At 45.0% G+C, this 19,542-nt stretch overlaps 1 protein-coding gene across 4 annotated transcripts in view; it reads left to right on the plus strand.

Moving 5' to 3' along the window:
• The window catches only part of ctsa (cathepsin A), a 51,340-nt gene that overhangs the window by 28,516 nt on the left and 3,282 nt on the right, over positions 1-19,542 (plus strand). For all 4 annotated transcript variants that reach the window (XM_033041996.1, XM_033041994.1, XM_033041995.1 and 1 more), the window contains exons 9-14: positions 3,606-3,697; positions 8,916-9,000; positions 10,293-10,441; positions 13,915-13,990; positions 15,868-15,957; positions 18,791-18,892. In XM_033041996.1, coding sequence (XP_032897887.1) covers positions 3,606-3,697; positions 8,916-9,000; positions 10,293-10,441; positions 13,915-13,990; positions 15,868-15,957; positions 18,791-18,892 — 594 coding nt within the window. The remainder of the gene's footprint in view (positions 1-3,605; positions 3,698-8,915; positions 9,001-10,292; positions 10,442-13,914; positions 13,991-15,867; positions 15,958-18,790; positions 18,893-19,542) is intronic.

The raw sequence follows: 19,542 nt of genomic DNA on the forward strand, positions 1-19,542 counted from the left end.
ACTACTTTCTTAATTTTCCGCATTTGTATTCATAGAATCTGGTAGCAATTCAATTCAACTTTAATGTCATTGCACAAATACTAAGTATGGGTACAACAAAATGCAGTTTTGCATCAGTCCGTAGTAGTAGTGCATATAGAAAAAAAAAAAAAAAAGAAGATACAGAATAATCAAAAATACAGAATAATTAAACAATGGGGATGGAGGGACCGGAGAAATCTATAGGCGGGACTCCGAGTTCAGCAATGTGATGGTATAATTGTAGAAGCTGTTCCTCATCCTACTGGTACGAGACCTGAGGCTCCTGTACCGCCTCCCTGATGGGAGGAGGGCAAACAGTCCATGGTTGGGGTGGGAGGGGTCTTTACTGATCTTCCCAGCCCGTCTCAGACACCGTTTTCGGTGGAGGGCATCCATGGCAGGGAGCGGGGCACCGATGATGTGCTGCACGGGTTTCACCACCCTTTGTAGTGCCTTCCTGTCCGCAACAGTGCAGCTGCTGTACCATACCGTGAAGCAGGTGGTCAGGATGCTCTCGATGGTATAGCGGTAGAAGTTGGTCAGGATCTGGGGGGACAGGTGGGCTTTCTTGAGCCTCCTCAGGAAGTAAAGGCGCTGCTGTGCCTTTTTGATCAGCTTGGAGGTGTTGAGGGACCAGGACAAATCCTCCGAGATATGTACCCCAAGGAATTTGTAGCTGGAGACGCGCTCCACCTCAGTCCCGTTTATATGGATGGGGTATGACTGCCTCCTCTGACCTTCCTGAAGTCGACAATAATTTCCTTCGTCTTCTTGGAGTTGAGGACGAGGTTATTGTTGGCACACCAGGTTGTCAGGTGCTGGACCTCCTCCCTGTAGGCTGACTCATCGTTGTCACTGATCAGTCCTACCACCGTGGTGTCGTCAGCAAACTTAATGATGGCGTTGGATCCGTACTTAGGGATGCAGTCGTGGGTGAAGAGGGAGTAGAGGAGAGGGCTGAGCACACAGCCCTGTGGCACGCCGGTGTTCAGTGTTATAGTGGAGGAGGTGAGGTTGTTGACCCTGACAGACTGTGGTCTGTTGGTGAGGAAATCCAGTGTCCAGTTGCAGAGGGAGGTGGAGATGCCAAGTCCGCTGAGTTTAGTGATCAAGCTGGCGGGATGACAGTGTTAAAGGCAGAGCTGAAATCAATGAACAGCAACCTGATGTAGGAGTTGTTGTTGTCCAGGTGGGTCAGGGCAGAGTGTAGAGCCGCCGATATGGCGTCCTCTGTAGACCTGTTGGCCCGGTAGGCAAACTGATGGGGGTCCAGTGTGGGGGGGAGGCTGGCTTTGAGGTGAGCCAAGATCAGCCGCTCAAAGCACTTAGCAATGACAGGGGTGAGTGCCACTGGGCGGAAATCGTTGAGACTCCCTGTGGTTGACTGTTTGGGCACTGGCACGATGGTTGATGTCTTGAGGCAAGTGGGGACAACACCCTGGGCCAGTGAGAGATTGAAAATGTCGGTGAAGACTGGGGATAGTTGTCCAGCACATGCCCTAAGAACCCGGCCAGGGATGCCATTGGGGCCGGCAGCTTTGCGCTCATTCACCTTGCTCAGTGCATCTTGTACAGCAGAGGTGGAGAGACTGAGGGGTTGTTTATTCGGGGGTGGAGCAACTTTGATGGCTGGGGTTTTGTTGTCCCGGTCAAAGCGAGCATAGAAATGGTTTAGCTCGTCAGGAAGGGTGGCGTTGTCTGGGGGAGGGGTGTTAACTTTATGGTAATCGGCAAGGGATTTGATTCCTTGCCACATGCGCCTGAGGTCAGAGTTGTTTTGGAAGTGCTCCTCAATCCGCCGTTTGTGATTGAGTTTGGCATTCCTAATTCCCATTTTCAGATTGGCCCTGGATGAGCTGTATCCCTCAGCGTTGCCAGATCTGAAAGCGGCATCGCGAGCCTTCAGTAGGAGTCTGACCTCCCTGCTCATCCACGGCTTCTGGTTAGGGAAGGTCTTTATCTCTTTGTGGGTAGTGACATTATCGGTGCAGAATTTTATATAGTCCATAACTGTTGAGGTGTATGAGTTGATGTCCACTTGTGAATTGAAGGTGGACTGAGTAGCAAACAGACTCCAGTCTGTCTGCTGAAACTGCTGCTGTAAAACAGAGACAGCCCCCTCAGGCCAAACCTTCACTGTCCTCATGGTAGGTTTCACACGTCTGATCAGAGGTGTGTATTTGGGGAGCAGGAACAGAGAGAGGTGGTCAGACTGACCAAGGTGGGGGAGGGGGAGGGCTTTGTAGGCTTCAGTAATATTAGTATAAACTAAGTCCAGAATATTGTTTCCTCTGGTTGGGCAGGAAACATGCTGATGGAACCTGGGGAGTACAGTTTTAAGGTCGGAGTGGTTGAGGAAGCTTGTTGCTCATCCCATCTTGCTGGCTCTTTGTAGGAGCTAATTAGTCTCTTTCCTCCGCACTTAGCTCATGGCTCTGCAAATAAACTCATTATAGCAATTTATTGTTGAATCTGCTTTCACCATTCAGTACTTGCATGAAATAATTACCCACTTGTCCTTTTGGTTCTTGCATTGCCAATTATCATCTCTGGTTCTATTGGTACTCCAGTGTGTGGAAACCTGATTTGTGTGCTCTGTTAGAATACTTCATTAATTTGAATAACTTTGTCAGAAAGCTCTGTTTCCACACCCACAGCTGTGACCCATAGAAGGGTAAAGGCAGCAGATTTTGTGGAAACATCAACACCTACATGTCCCCATCCACGTAGCACATTGCATCAAAACATATCACTGTTCCTTCATTGTTACTAGTTCTAAAGCCAGGCATAACATTTGTAGGAGTACTGCACGTCCAAACTGGCGGGTGATCATTGCCTTCTCACGATGGGCAACAAATTCTGGCCTCGCCCACGGTGTTGGAAAGGAACAATTTCAGCTTCTTTAGATTCCGGTCTAAATGATTCCCGCATCTAATATAATTCTCCAAGGCCTGATGTCCTCAGACTATGCTATCCAGTTTAAACTGAGAGGTAAACAGTGACTATGGAAAGTTAGCATTAATTCTTATGTCTTGTGATTTAATCATGGGAATTTTACTGTATGTGCAAACCAGCATCTGTGACCCAGTCCATAGTGGTTAGAGCCGGGGTGGGGAACCTTTTCATGTTGGAATGCCGCATTAAGTTAGCTGTAATCTAATAAGATTACAGCTAATCTAATAATCTAATAAATTAGCTGTAATCTAATCAGATATACTTCAAAATGTACATTATTTTGTTAAAATAGCCCTCATGACTTACTAATGTTTTAATTGTGGCCGTCAATCGGGGAGGATTATTTCGTTGAATCTTCTTTTACTCTTTGGTATTTTAAATACGTTCATTTTAAGATTAAATTAAAAATAATAAAAGACGAACAAAAACATATTAATAAAAATGTAAGGATTTGTTCTACAAAATTTGGATTCATTCAAAAGGCCGCACTTAATGGCCTAGCAGACCGCAGGTTCCCCACCGCTGGGTTAGAGTATTGAAAGGGTAAATTTAAGTTGCAGTATAATTTTATTAACCTTCCTGGCCAAAGGACAATGAATTTTGAAGATTAACACGTCTTTTCTTTACAGGTTAAAGAAGTGTTTCAAATTGTATGGTACTCGGGTCTGAATGTATACAACCTGTATGCTGATTGTATTGGTGGAGTCCCAGGCACAATCCGGTAAGGAATAATTGAGCAAAGGTTTGAATTTGGAAAGACAATTAAAGGTTTGGTATCTAATAATTTAGATGGGTAAATATTACTATGAGCAAGACCAGGAGTCAGATTGGGGATCCGATGCCCCTGGATCTCTTCAGCAGCCCATTGTTGGTCCCTACGAGAAATATTAGACAATCAGAAGGTGTGAGTGAGAATCTGGGGACAAATATTCCAGCATTAAGGAAAGTATTTGAGGAGATAATGTGGGAAGCTCAAAACCGATGGCTCCTTGTTTTACCAAGAAATGCATTTATTTCTCCAGGTTTGCTTGGAGGCAAAACAACCGTAGAAATGTTGGCTTCAGGCACCAACTAGGCCTGCCTGAAATGCGTTTAAGTCCCAATTACATAATGCCTAATCTGTAAATTTATTTGGAAATATAGTCTACTCAGCAAACAAAAATGTTAAACTTAGTACCTGTGGGAAGTCAGTGGGGTTGGAAGAGCTATGCAGGGCTCTCACTTCACTTTTTTTCTCTGTTGCTACCCGGGCAACCTAGGCAGCTTTTTAAGTTGCCAAATGACAGTTTAGGTGGTCATCTAAGACGGCTTGTATGACGCGATCGATAATGTGCTCGGACCAAGTGCGTAGTTACCAGTTGGAATTATGCTCAATGAAGCATTCACATGTTATTTCTGCTTTGAATAAAGTCACAAACTAAACATATTCACCAATCAAGACATGATATATACCACAATGATATGCAGCAAAATTATAATACAGTATCTCAACGCTTTTTACTCGTGGCAATGAATGCAATTTCTATTATTTCTTTCCACTTCCAAACAAAAATGTGGTTGGATTATTCAGGGTATGATCAACCTCGGTGAGATCAAGCGCAGGCTTGGCGATCGCTTCGCACAACACTCTGAATCTGACCTTTCTGTCCTGGGCCTCCTCCATGGCCAGTGTGAGGCCCACCGTAAATTGGAGGAGCAGCACCTCATATTTCGCTTGTGCAGTTTACACCCCAGCGGTATGAACATTGACCTCCAATTTCAGGTAGTCCCTGCTTTCTCCTCCCCTTCCCAGCTCTCCCTCAGGCCACTGTTTCCGCCTCTTCCTTTCTTCTTGTCGCCCCCCCCTCCCTCCACCCCCCACCCTCATATCAGTCTGAAGAAGTGTCTCAACCCGAAATGTCGCCTATTTCCTTCGCTCCATAGATGCTGCCGCACCCGATGAGTTTCTCCAGCATTTTTGTCTACCCATTCACACAAGTTCTGTTATCCCACTTTCCTCATCCACGCCCTACACATTAGGGGCAATTTTACAGTTAACCTACAAAGCCAATGCGCCTGGGATGTGGGAGGAAACCCACACGCTTGCAGGGAGAATGTGCAAATTCAACACAGACAGTGCCCAAGGACAGGATCGAACACAGATCTCTGGCGTGTGAAGCAGCAAGTCTACCAGCTGTGCCACTATACTGTGTTTTCCAACACAAAAAATTATACGTTGATAACTTTGGTTACTAAAAATAAGAAACTACCCACCTTCATTCTTAAATCTCTAAGTGACGCTATGTCTCCCTTTACAGCTACTGTATGTTTTAATTCAGTTCAAGACTATGGGGCAGTACATTGGCCATAAAGCTGCTGCCTAAAAGTGCCAGAGACCCAGAATTGATCCTGAATATGGGTGCTGTCTGTATGGGTGCTGTCTACATTTTCGCCCAGGCTTGCATCCAACAAACTAGGATGCATCACCCATGGTCAGTCATGACCGAGGGGGGGCCTACTACTGGATGGGGTTTGCTCCTTTTCCCTTTGATCGCATGGGTTTTCTCCACCTGCTCTTGTTTCCTTCCACATTCCAAAGGTGTGCATGAACCTTTTTCAGACCCAACCCAAAACGTAATATTTTCCTTTTGTCCAGAGATTCTGTCTGAAGTTACTCCAGCTTTTTGTGTCTATACCATGTCAGTGTGTCCATACCATAGACCATATATATACAAAATAAATAAACCGATAAAGTGCAATAGGCTGTTATTGTTCAGAGTTTGGAGTTTGGTGGTGGACCCTTCACCACTTCCAGTTTAAATTCCATTTCGAATATTTTTGGAGTAATTCTTGCTCCCTGAAGTAAGAGTTACTCCAGAGAGTTACTCCAGCTCCAGGGAGTAATTCTGCATCCTCATATAGCCCCCCTTCTGGCTCTCAAGGTGAGAGAGAGCGGTGTGCAGAACCTGGGAGACCGCATCGTCCGTGGATCTGTTCGGACGGTATGCGAACTGTAGCGGGTCCATGTTGCGAGGGAGGAAGGCGCAGATGTGGTTCTTGATCAGCCTCTCGAAGCATTTCATGACTACCGAGGTGAGGGCCACTGGTCGGTAGTCATTCAAACAAGCTGAAGAGGCATTCATTGGTACAGGTACAATGATGGATCTTTTGGAACAGGCAGGGACCATGGACTTGGCCAGGGAGAGGTTGAATATTGTGGTGAGCACTGCAGTTAGCTGAGTAGCACAAGACTTAAGTACTCGCCCAGATATACCATCTGGGCTTACAGCTTTCTTCTTGTTCACGCGGGTCAGAGCCCTCCTCACGTCGTGCTCGGACAATGAGAATGTGCATCCATCCCCAGCAGTGGGCCTCCCTCCAGCCTCGCTAGCCAGTGCGCTGGCGGTGTTGTTGTTAGCCGGCGAGCTAGGGGTGCTGTTGCCCGCCTCAAATCGTGCGTAAAAAGAGTTCAGGTCATCAGCCAGGGAGGTGCCGGCACTTCCGGTTGAGGGGGGGGGGCTGCTCCGGTAGTTGGTTAAAGTCCGTAGCCCCTTGCCAAAGGCGTCTGGTGTCCTGCTGCTCCATCTGCGATTCCACCCTGTCCCTGTACCTCCTTTTTGCGTCCTTCACCGCCCTTCAGTCGGTAGGACTCTGCCTTGTAGACGTCCATATTTTCGGATGCCAGGCCAGAGTTGTAAGCAGCAGTGCGAGCATTCAAGGCAACACGAACTGACCTGTCCACCCAGGGATTTTGATTAGGAAAGATGCTAACCTTTACCGTGGGGACGATGTTGTCGGCTATTGTTGCGATGAAGTCCGTGACCGCTTCCGCGAACTCACTGACGTTACTGGAACTTGCTTGGCACATATTCCAGTCGACATCGCTCAGTGCATCCTGCAGCATGGCCTCTGACTGGTCGGACCACCGCTTTACGTCCCTCGTCACTGCCGCTTCCCGTACTATCTGTTGTTTATACTCTGGCAGCAGGAAAATGGCAGCGTGGTCAGATTTTCCAAAAGGAAGGAGTGAAACGGCCTTGTAGCCCTTGCAGAACGGCGTGTAGCAGTGGTCCAAAGTTTTTTCCCCCCTGGTGGCACACGTGATATGTTGGTAGAAGTTAGGCATGACCTTCTTGAGATTTGATTTATTAAAGTCTCCCGCCACCACCATAGCCGCATCCGGGATCTTGTTTTGATGTCGACATAGCACATCGTGTAGGGCCGATAGTGCCACGTCGGTGTCTGCATGCGGTGGAATGTAGACGGCTGTGATGATCACTGAGCCGAACTCCCGGGGAAGGTAGAATGGGCGGCATGATCAGATGCTCCAGGTACGGCGAGCAGGAATGAGAAAGCGTCTTAATATTTCCAGGGTTGCACCAGTTATTATTGGTCATGAAGCAGACTCCTCCACCCTTGGATTTCCCAGATTCTTCCGTTCTTTCGGCACGGTAAACAGTGAAGGACCTGGTTGGGCAGATTACCTGATCCGGCACTAGCGAGGTCAGCCATGTCTCGGTCAGACTGAAGATGTTGCAGTCTTTTATGTCCCGCTGGAATCTGCCGTGGCAGTGCGCATGTGCAATGCGGCCGGCCGTGCTGGCGGATGAGGAGCGGCTGGAGAGCAGAGACCCGGCGGCCCGGACACGGATGGCGGGCGAAGACGGAGAGTGACAGAGAGAGATAGAGAGGGGGGCCCCGTTCAGAGTTGAACGGCATGTGCTTGCCAAGCCGGGCCAAACTACATGGATTTTAGGTTGCCCGTTGGGACTTTAGGCGGCCATTGCCCCCCGGGCAACCGTTAATTTCGAGCCCTGCTATGATACGATGCGTAGTTTAACTGCCAATCTGGCAATTACTAGCTGAAAAGTTGAGATTCCTTTCTGCACACGCTGTTGTTTGGATAGGCTAGCTCGTCTGCCATGGTGCTATGCATCGTCCAGCATTTGGACCATGACTTTTATAAACCTTGCATGTTCATTTCAAGGCCACTGTATGAAATGGGGAAAATCCAGATATTTGTATGTGTTTGAAAATGGTCAAACATGAAGCGGAGCACCATTACAAAAGTTGGGAATTACGTCCCAGACCAGCTAAATGTGGAATAGTTTTCTCAGCCAGAACCATGCCTTTATTTCAGAGGATGCCCGTTCTCAATGATTGGATCATTATCCCATGTAGCAATGTAACATTTTCCGTGATCTGTTCCTAGGGAAAAATCCCACATAATGGTCTGAATTTTGCTGGGAAAAGTTGGCATTATCTATCAAATTCCACTGTAAACATGAACATTTTGAATTTGCTAATAATCTGTTTGCATTTTGCTTCCCAAATGTGCTTCAGCAAGGGAGCACAAATGCGTGCCCATTCCCCAAGTAGTATGAGGGGAAAGTGCAAGGCCATCCCGCACGGGGTTGGAGATCGACACAAAATGCTGGAGCATCTCTGTAGAGAAAGAATGGGTGAAGATTTGGGTCGAGATCCTTCTTCCCTAACTCTCAGTCTGAAGAAGGCTCTCGACTTGAAACATCACCATTTCTTCTCTCCAGAGATGCTGCCTGTCCCGCCGAGTTACTCCAACATTTTGTGTCCATCTTCTGTCGAAACCAGCATCTGCAGTACCTCCCTGCACTGGTTGGACTTTCAATGGAGGGGAAGACTATGAAAGGAAATACTAATATTAGGAATCAGATTTTTAAATTATTTATTTTACAAAGGTAATTATTTATTTTTCATTGGGTATGGAATTGGAATGTGCCTAAATATCATGTACATCAGGTTTTGACCATGCTGAACATTTCATAACCAGCAGGGACAATTCAACAGATTTTTGAGGATTTATTCTGGAAATTGGGGTTACAGTTTGTATCTGATGAAGGGGATGAGGGAGGTATTATCTTAATATGGAACGATATGTGTTAAACCAGTAAATGATGTGCTGTTTTTTACATCTTTCACAGCTTTGATGAAAATCAGAAGCAACTGGTTTTATATGATTTGGGAACTCTGTTTGTCAAAAATGAAATGAGTCTTATGTGGAAGAAGGTAAATGTGTGTTGTCTTTGTCCATATAAATATGGCCATTGGAAAATTCAACAATAATTTGCATTCTTATTGTGTCTATTGTCATAGTGTGCCCAGTGACCCTTTACTTTGGTCTAATCGGGTATCAATCTACATGAGAGATTAAAGCAGATATTCAAAAGATTAGTCTAAGAAGTCGGGGTTGGAACAATCAAAAGAGGGAAGAGAGTGGAGAGACAATGGTTTACAGAAAGAATTCTTGATCTCAGTGTCGAGACAGTTGAAAATAAATTCAGAACATTTTCCCCAGAAATATTTGACCATTGTGGAACCTGTGAAGGATGGGTGGTAAAAGTTTGATGCAGTGTTTAGCTGTGGTTCAACCAGTCGGAGCAGTCTGCTCCACCAAGGCTGATCTAATGCAATAAAACAAGTCGATTGGCTGTGTTGTTTAAATAAATAGTTGTCAAAAAAAAGGACCTTGTAAAAAGATCCCTCCATTGAAATGAAGCAGAAATTAGAGAAGCAAAATTGATGAAATTGGACATTAACATCGGAGGCACAATTTACAGAATCTGTTTTCCTATTATAACATTAAATATTATAACTAATATTTCCTATTAGACGTTGCCCAGCACATCTTGCAGTTGTATTGAAGTCAGTGGTCCAAACACTAACTTGGAGAGCAGAGTTTTGAATCCTTACGTCAATCTAACTTGCATCGCTTCAGTCTCCAATTCCTCTCCTGTGTGCCAAGATGATGAAATATAACAGCAAATTAGGAAAGGGCCTGATTTTATGTTCCCTCAATTTCTATAAACACTCTTTCCAGCAAGAGTTGCAAGCTACTCAAACCTGGATGATACTCCCTTGTCCTTGGAGGACTACAGGAGTTCACTGAAACTTTCCATTTGGTAGGTAGTTGATTCATTTCATTTTCGCCACTTTTTATTTTCAGGTTTTTTTTTCTCGTGGTCACATGCAAAATGTGTTTCCTCTACTTTCAGTTAAAGTTTGGGGACATTCAGATTAGTGATTTACATTTGAATCTGGTGAAAGTAAGGGAGGTGTTGCACTTGATTCTTTAAGAATAAAATGATTCTGTTCGGTACCTTGTGGGATTATTCTTTAAAATCGGACCTGAATCAGTTCTTTCCACTTAGTGGAAGTGAAGAATGATCTGACTCGTGCCCCACTTGCAGATCTGGCAGAGGTTCAGGCATTCTCCCTGCAATATGATTACCAGAGCTGTTCCAGCAAACTCAGTTCTTGAGATTCATATCTTACGCTCCTGTTTTATGCATTTACTCTAGAAACTGCACGACATGTATCAGAACAACAGGAACGTTCGATTGGACCCCCCGTGCACCAACACAACTGCCTGCTCCAACTACTTGAATAGCCCAAAAGTACGAAATGCTCTGCACATTCCACCCTCTGTGCAGAAATGGGAGATGTGCAGGTAAAATCTTGTCTCTCGCATTCGCTGCCTAGTATTGCTTCATAGTTTTGAATGCTTCTGCAGAGTTTCTTGTGGCTTACTTGCCTTCTGCTGTGATTTTACATGGTGGGTGTGACCTGTTTGGGGAGGCCTTGGTTCCTAGCAGTTGTCTCCCTGTAAACACAAAGATGCACCTGGTAAATAAATTAACCCAAAATGTAATTCAAGACAATTATTGTCATCGTTATGAAGTCTGTTTGCAAATGGAGTCTTTCAAAAGTAGTATTGTGATCTGTGTACAAGGTAAAAATGCAGTTGTGCTGCAGGTGGCACATGTGTGCAGTAACAGTGTGTTCACATTGAGTGACCGTAAACCCGTTTATCTGATTTCTTGTGCAATTATCATTTATTATATTTCACTTTAGACTTAGAGACTTAGACTTAGATCCTTTATTTGTCATTCAGACCTTTCGGTCTGAACGAAATGTTGTTGCCTGCAGCCATAAATGTAATAATAAACAACAAAACATTCAATAAACACAAATTAACATCCACCACAGTGAGTTCACCAGGCACCTCCTCACTATGATGGAGGCAAAAATCTTAGGGTTACTGTCTCTTCCCTCCTCTTCTCCCTCTGCGCTGAGGTGATACCCCACCGGGCGATGGTAATCAGTCCCGCGGCTCACCGAGCTCCGCGAACGGGCCGGTTCAAGCTCCGCGGCCCGGGGTGGTCGAAGCTGCCGCCCTCCAGTCCAGCGGACGCAGCTGTTGCCGCGGGAGCTCCAGAAAACAGGCACTAGCCTGTGACCTCCCGACGATGTCATCCACTGGCCTGCGGCCGAGCCCCGGATTCAGGTCGCAGCCGCCAGAACGCCGCCTCAGCCACCGGAGCACCGTCTCAGGCCCGCGCCGGGCCGCCCTCACGGGAGCGCCGTCCCAGCCCCGCGCCGGGCCGACCTTACCGGAGCGCCGCCCCAGCCCCGCGCCGGGCCGCCCTCACAGGAGCGCTGTCCCAGCCCCGAGTCATGCCGTTGCCACCGTCCCAGCCCCGCACCGGGCCACCCTCACCGGAGCTCTGAGTCGTGCCGCTGCCACTGGAGCGCTCGAACGCCGCCACAGCTCGAAGACGGCCTAGCCTCGTGTTGGTGAGTCCTGGCTGGCTCTGCCTCCGGAGCCTCGAGGTCGGTCGCAGGTTGGAGGCCGCCAGCTCCGCAGACGGAGGCAGAGAAGGGGGATACGACAAGAAAAAGTCGCATTCCCCCGAAGGGAGAAACAGAAAGCCCTGTTTCAGCCCCCCCCCCCCCCCCCCCCCACACATAACACAGCCTAATAACTAAAAATTTAACTAAACAAGACAAAAAAAACAACAACAAAAAGTAAAAACAGACGGACTGGAGGCGAGCCGCAGCCGTTCAATTGTTGCTGTACGGAGCAAATGTTTGGTAATGCATGGATCCTTTGCATGTCCTGCCTTGTCTGCTGGTGAATCTGGCTTTCAGCAGTCACTATCATAGAATTCATGTGCCAGGAGACTACTGATTCATTCTGGTCAATAAAGTGTTATTACCATATTCCAGCACTAGCTTCATAGCGCTGTAGGTTTATGCCCTTTGTACACATTTAACTACTTCATAAATTAGATGACTGACATTATTTTGATTTGTGAGCTGTGGACACCATAATTGTCTGTGAATCATGCCTTGTTTTATGGGGAAAGGTCAGTTCTAAAAATAGTGATGGCCACTATTTGGTCAACAGGTCTGACAAAAGCCTCGTTTTTTTGGTCATTGAGTGGAGAAAAACTGTCAAGAGAATGTAATCCAGAGAACTGATTGTTTTTGACTCACTGACCTTTCAATCAGTGGCTTCCAGACCCCTACCACCTGCCCCTCTAATCCTTCTACCTGTTACTGTAAATCTTTGCCCCCTCCCCTGTGCTCCCTGTTGAGGGAGATAGATACTTCCTATTTATTCTACCTAGGCCTCATAATTTGATGCACTTCAATTGTTTCCCTTCGCAATCTTCTGTTCCAAAGAAAACAATCCCAGCCCATGCATCAATTGGGCAATGTTCCAGTCCAGGCAATGTCAATGTAAACCTCCTTTGTGCCCTCTCCACTTCAATCAGCTCTTTCCTGAATGAGATGACTAAAACTACAGCTTGCGTATTGTTTTATCCATTTCTATAATAGCCTCATGTATGCCTTGATTATACTTTAATTTGCCAATTTTCTGATTGCATTAACCTGGTTACCTTTATCTTCCTGAAGTCGGAAGCTTTCCTCCTCCATCAGCCACATAGTCTAGTACAGTGTTATGTGCTTGCTTTGATCTTTTTCCACTATGCATGGCACCAAACTCAAACATTTAATGTAGTTCAAAGAAGATTTGTCCATTTAACTAATTATACAACAGCATCAATAGGAGGCTACTTGTTACTATGAAAGGTCATATCAAATAGTGAAATGTAGAATATGCACAATTGTGGTCCAATAATCTAATGGACTGTGTAATCTTCCTAAATTTACGAAAGATGCCATTCACTTTTTCCTGCTTGCGATCTATCTCTTCCTAATTTAGAACAGGTGAATCTAGTCTTTATCCCCCAGGTCCTTCCCCACCACCACGACTGGCATTACTTTGACACCAACAGTAGATCATTGATCCTACCCACCTGGAGTTCAGCAGCACAACAGTCTGGAGGAGAATTGTGGCTCTGGCGTCCTATCCTCCTGATCTATTAGCAGATAATGGGAAAGCATAGCCAAACCACTGCATAGGTTTATATTCTCTTGGCATGTGTGGATCATAGAATAATAGGATCCATGGTATCTTAAGATCTCTGTGTATTTGGGGATTGGAATAACACCTAAAATAAGCACAATATTTGTTTGCTCTTGATTATTTGACACTGGAGTAATTTTAACTAATTGGCAAAATTGGCACTGGAAGAAATGGTGCTCTCTATCCTCCCCAAGCAGTTCAATGAACTTTGAAGTCATGTGGGAGCAAAGGTTAATTTTAAAATGGCTTCCATTATTTTACCGCTGTGCATTCATGTTCTGAGCAAACATGTTCTGTTTTCTTTGGAATGGCAGATGAAAAAAAGTGTAACCTGGTAGTGTAGTGCAGCATTAACTGTTCCACATTCTTGCATGAGAACAGCAATATTACAGAGGATGGTCATACCATACTCAATCTGTGCATGTGAACAACCATCCCATTACATTTTCGTGGCCACCAGTTGTATGAATGTGAGGGTCATTTATAACTTTTAAACAAATATCAATGCTTATTAAGGCTTCATCCATTATTACTTTTTGGAATGACTAACATTATTGACATTTTGTGTTAATTCAGTGGATAAGATCACTGTTAAAATCAGGAAGTGCAATTTTGGGAAGTTTATAATTGCAGTATGGTCTCAGGAAATGAAATATTTGTAAGTTGTTTCTGTCACTTGATTCTGTGAACTTTTTGATCCTGTCTAGTATGAAAGTGAATCTGAATTATCGAGCTCTCTACAGTGATATGAAGGATCAATACCTGAAACTATTGGCTGCCAGGGTAATGACATTTTTTCTCATTCCGCTTCACTGTTTTATTCCAAATAGTCAATCAATCAATATCAATATCAGTTTTATTTGTCACTTGCACATGAAGTGCAAGTGACATGAATTTGCCAGCAGCGGTACAATGATTAAGTTGGGTTTACTGTCATATGCACTAGTATGGTGAGGTACAGGTGCCACGAGAAATCTTGTTTGCAGCAACATCACAGGAACATAGACAAATATACAAAAACAAATAGCAGAACATTTCTGAAAGCAGGACTGCAAAAAAAAAAATACATTCGTGCAAAACACAATTGAAAAATTGACATACTCATGGTAGTGCAAGAGAAGGACCATAGTGTCATGTTGCCAAAGTAAGATTTGGGATGTCCTAGGTGATAGGGGGTCCTTGACGATAGATGCTGCCTAGAGATGCCTTCGGTGGTGGGAGGGCGCTGCCTGCAATGGACCAGGTTGAGTCCACCACCAGGATAGGTCACTAATCCAGCTTGATGTAAAGCTAGATTTATTGGTGATTGTCCATGATTAATGCCCCAAGGCAACCTAGTGACTTAGTGAATGTCCCTTCTGTGGGGACAAACCTGCCTGGTCATCATGGTGTTATAATTGAGATTGGGTCACTGTTCTTTACATTCTATGGTATTTTCATTCCTGACCCTTTTGAAATTTGGTCAGCTGAATTCATTGACAATGAGGAGGTTAGAGTAAGTGACTATAACACCCGTGTCACCATAATAAGGTCTGAAGAAGGGTTTCGGCCCGAAACGTCGCCTATTTCCTTCGCTCCATAGATGCTGCTGCACCCGCTGAGTTCCTCCAGCAATTTTGTGTACCTTCGATATTCCAGCATCTGCAGTTCCCTTTTGATCACCATAATAAGGCTTAAGTCTAGATGAGTGAAGCTCGAACAACACTGAAAATACTCAACATCATCCAGAACAAAGGGGCCCACTTAATTGGCAATCTATCCACCATTTATTCCATCCGAGCTGTAGTGTGACCTACAAAATACACTGAAATTATATGCTGAGACTACCCTTTGCAGGTGTCAGAGGTTATGGGGAGAAGGCAGGAGAATGGGGTTAGGAGAGAGAGATAGATTAGCCATGATTGAATGGCAGAATAGACTTGATGGGCCGAATTGCCGAATTATGTTCCTATCACTTATGATCTTATGATACCCAATAGCAATACCGAAGTTGCAACCTGTACCACCAAGGAGGACAATGATAGCAGGCATAAGGGAACTACTCCACCATCCTGATTGGGAAATATGCTGTGGGTCTTTCATTGTTAGATCAGAATTCTGGAACTCCCTACAAAATAAATTTTAGCTCCAACAAAAAACAGTTCAAGAAGATGGCTTGCTGTCATATTCGAGGGCAGATAAATGCTGGCCTTTCCACGATGCACAAATAGTTAGACGTGCTTTCCTGTGATGAAAAACATTATTAAATTTAATAATAGTAAACATTATTAAATTCTTAGCATTTTCTGTTGATGTAACTTACACACGCCTGAATGAAGTTTCAAGAACACTGAAGTCACTCTGCCCAAGTGACCATGAGTGCCAGACCAGTAAACATTAGGAGGCTAGACACTTTGAGATATACTATCGGCCTCTTTTGGGGTTTTAAAATCTTGCCATGTTTTATGTTTTTTTTCCTGCTAAAATTGACACGTTCAGGTTTTCTGCATTATACCTGTTCACTCACATAACCTATCAATATCCCCTTGTAACCTCTCTGTGTATTCTTCACAGGTTACTTTCTCATATCACTTACGGTACATACTGTTCTTAAAATAATACCTTGCGTATTTTCTCATCTTCCAGATTGATAATTTGTTTTTGTTTAATTCTGTTTCAAGCAATACCAGATCCTTGTGTATAACGGAGATGTGGACATGGCATGTAACTTCATGGGAGATGAGTGGTTTGTGAATTCACTTCAGCAGAAGGTAAGGTTATTATTGCCGTTCAAGGTTTGTATGTATGTTGTATGTAGCATAAATCAGATGTGTGTGGCCTGGAGTTGCATGTTAATCTACATGTAATTGTGAGCAATAGTTACAATACACAGTCTGGGAGATATACCCGAGACTAAAAAAATAAGGATATACAGATGAAAGTGGTGCACAGTTATTGTATCTGTAAATGAAGTGTTTTGTAGATATTTCAATGCAAACCACTGCAGTTCAAAAATAAACGAGTCAAACTGGAATTATAGCAGTGTCTGTGATAACTTCACGGGTATTACCAAACAAATATATTATTATAGTATTCAAGAAGGAACTGCTGATGCTGGAAAATCGAAGGTACACAAAAATGCTGGAGAAACTCAGCGGGTGCAGCAGTATCTATGGAGCGAAGGAAATAGGTAACGTTTCAGGCCGAAACTCTTCTTCAGACTGATGAAGGGTTTCGGCCTGAAACGTTACCTATTTCCTTCGCTCCATAGATGCTGCTGCACCCGCTGAGTTTCTCCAGCATTTTTGTGTACCTTATTATTATAGTAACTGCTTTTGAACCTTTGAAGTGGGAAGTGTATTGCAGAAGACAATATAATGATCAGATAATCTTTGTTGGTTCAGAAATAAATATTTGTCAGGACAGCAGAGATTAGTATGTGGACCGATAAAGACAGTTGGAGCTTGGAGTTATTACTCTGCAAATGGGCGGCACCTCTGACAGTGTGAAACTGCTATACTGCTATTGGTTTTATTTTTTGCTCGTCTCTGGAGGTAGACTTTAGTGCACAACCTTTTTGAGACTAGAATGCTACTCTCTGAGCTATAATTGCCTTTGGGTTTTGGAGGTATATGAAAGGAATGGTGGGGAAGTGGGTTCAATTGGATAGCTGCATAGGCCCAATAACATCCGCCTGCATGGCTATATGGCACATCTTCGATTATAAATAACAAGAAATGATACTTAGAGGGGAAACAAGTGTGTAAAATATAAATTATTAATTTTACTATATGAAACCTGGCATGACCAGGTTTCTGGGTACACATTTCCTGGTAAATAATAAGAGGTGGAAATAGTTCAGCATCCCTTAATTAGGCAGCCAGTGTACAAGCCCCTTTATGGCAACAGTAGGTCCAAGTCTACGAAGATCCCACACAGTTGGTAAGTGGGACCTAAGTTGTTTTGAATGCTTAAAGTGCAAGGAATCATTGATCGTGTTGTCTTGCTTGTGAAAATGATGTGTCCAACTTATGAGTTAGCCATTATCAACCACTGGGATCTGATGTCTCTCTTATGAAGAATCTACAGAGACTACTCAATGGAAGTGCAGGAGATGATGAGGCTTAAGGAACTTTGTGTTTGAATTGTGTAAGAAGGAAATGCAGATGCTGGTTTAAACCGAAGATAAACACAAAATGCTGGAGTAACTCAGTGGGACAGGCAACATCTCTGGAGAGAAGGAATGGGTGACATTTCGAGTCGAGAACTTTCTTCAGACGAATGGATATGGAGTATCACAGAGAGTGTCTGGGGGTGATGAGGTCTACCTTGATTAGGAAGAAGGTAGAAGGGTCTCGACCCGAAATGTCACCCTTTCCTTCTCACCAGAGATGCTGCTTGCCCCGCTGAGTTAGTCCAGCTTTTTGTGTTAGAATTATATATTCTGTGCATCTAGATTATTATCCATATTACAAGAACTCTTCTCTTGTTTGTGTGTGTGTATGTATATATATATATATATATATGTGATGCGATGGGAAGCTGTTTATCGCCTCCAGGGAAAAATGTGAGTAGGATGTGTGAAAATGGGAAGAGTGTGGCCTAGCGTTTGGAAGAAAATAGGAATTAACCAGATTATGCCCAGATCACACACACACACACACACATATATACTCACATCCTACTCACATCCTACTCACATCGCATTTCCACCTGTATTTCTGAACTTTTTGATCCTTGAAATTTTATAAACAGCCCAAACTCATCCATTTTTGAGGGAAAAAAAATCAGACTGACGTGACAATGCATTCGCAAGGCAGGACGGGACACTCCGGGATGGAGGGACACTCCAGCGCTTGCTGTGAATGAGGAGTGGCGGTGGCTGCTGGCCACCCGGTGGCCGCCTGGTACCTGGTGGGGAGGCTGCTGCCGCAGGCCGAGCTCCACGACTGGGCCTGGGCTGGAGCCAGGTCTGGAGCTGGAGTGAGGGCCGAGCCGAGCCCAGGGCTTGGGATGGGGCCATGACCGGGGCTGAGAAAGAAGCCGCCTGTGGAACCAAGGACAAGCGTGGGTCCAGAGTCTGCCCCCCCTACCTCTCTGCCCCCCCCCTCTGCTCCCCTCCCTCTCTTCCCCCCCTCCCTCTCTGCCCCCCCCTCCCTCTCTGCCCCCCCCTCCCTCTCTGCCCCCCTCCCTCTCTGCCCCCCCCTCCCTCTCTGCCCCCCCCCCTCCCTCTCTGTCCCCCCCCCCTCCCTCTCTGTCCCCCCCCCTCCCTCTCTGTCCCCCCCCCCTCCCTCTCTGTCCCCCCCCTCCCTCTCTGCCCCCTCCCTCCCTCTCTGCCCCCCCCCTCTCTGCCCCCCCCTCCCTCTCTGCCCCCCCCTCCCTCTCTGCCCCCCCCTCCCTCTCTGCCCCCCCCTCCCAACGGGTGCCACTTGGACTAGTATTTTATTAAAGGTTGTTTTGTTATGGTATTTTGGGATTGTCTGAATTCTTTGAATGTGTCATCAGACTTTCCACGAGGAGAAGACTAATAGAGTTGTCACATCTCTGTGGGACATGTTAAATGTTCAGTGTTATCTGCCTACACATGTTTAATTTTTCCCACAGGACCAGGTGAATCGTCGGACGTGGCTGTACAAAGATGAAAATGGTGATCAGGTGGGAGGGTTCGTCAAGGAATTTGACAATCTTGCTTTCCTGACTGTAAAGGTACATCCTTTAAATGTGTGCATGAATGATAAATAAAAACAATGCTGGAGATGTTCGAAAGGACAGGCAGGATCAATGTTAAAGAGAGTTAAAGAGAGGTAATGTTTCAAGCCAACAGCCTTTCATTCGAACTGGGTCAAGACTTGTAGGCAGGTACAGAGCCAGGCGTAAGCAATGCCAAAAGATTTGTTAGAGCATCGAAGGACCAAACGCCTCATAATTTTGCTATTTAACTTACTGGCTGAAATGTTGAATTCATAGTTCTAGATTGTAACCTCGGCCCCAATTTTTTTCCAGGCAGGTACTGAGAATGTTTCTGTCATTACTGTTTACATCCCTTCTGAAACCACCTACCCTTTCAATTGTACCATTTCTCCGTCCTGCATCCTATTGGAAACCCTCCCTTTTGTTTGTTCCTGCCCTGACTGTACTGGTTTTAAATGGAGAAATCCCCCAGTTCTGAATTTTTTTTTAATAGTTGAAACTTTGTTCCTGACACCCTGTACTTGGTGACTGCCTAAAGTGTCAAATATTTCTATCTGTTTCTCTTAACCATTTGTATTCCCAAACTTCATGAAAACATTTTGCTTTTATTTAGCATGGTTTATAACACTGCCAATATGTATGTTGGCTTTTTGAAACAGTGAGTG

Source organism: Amblyraja radiata, chromosome 23, assembly GCF_010909765.2.
Source record: "Amblyraja radiata isolate CabotCenter1 chromosome 23, sAmbRad1.1.pri, whole genome shotgun sequence".
NCBI lineage: Eukaryota > Metazoa > Chordata > Chondrichthyes > Rajiformes > Rajidae > Amblyraja > Amblyraja radiata.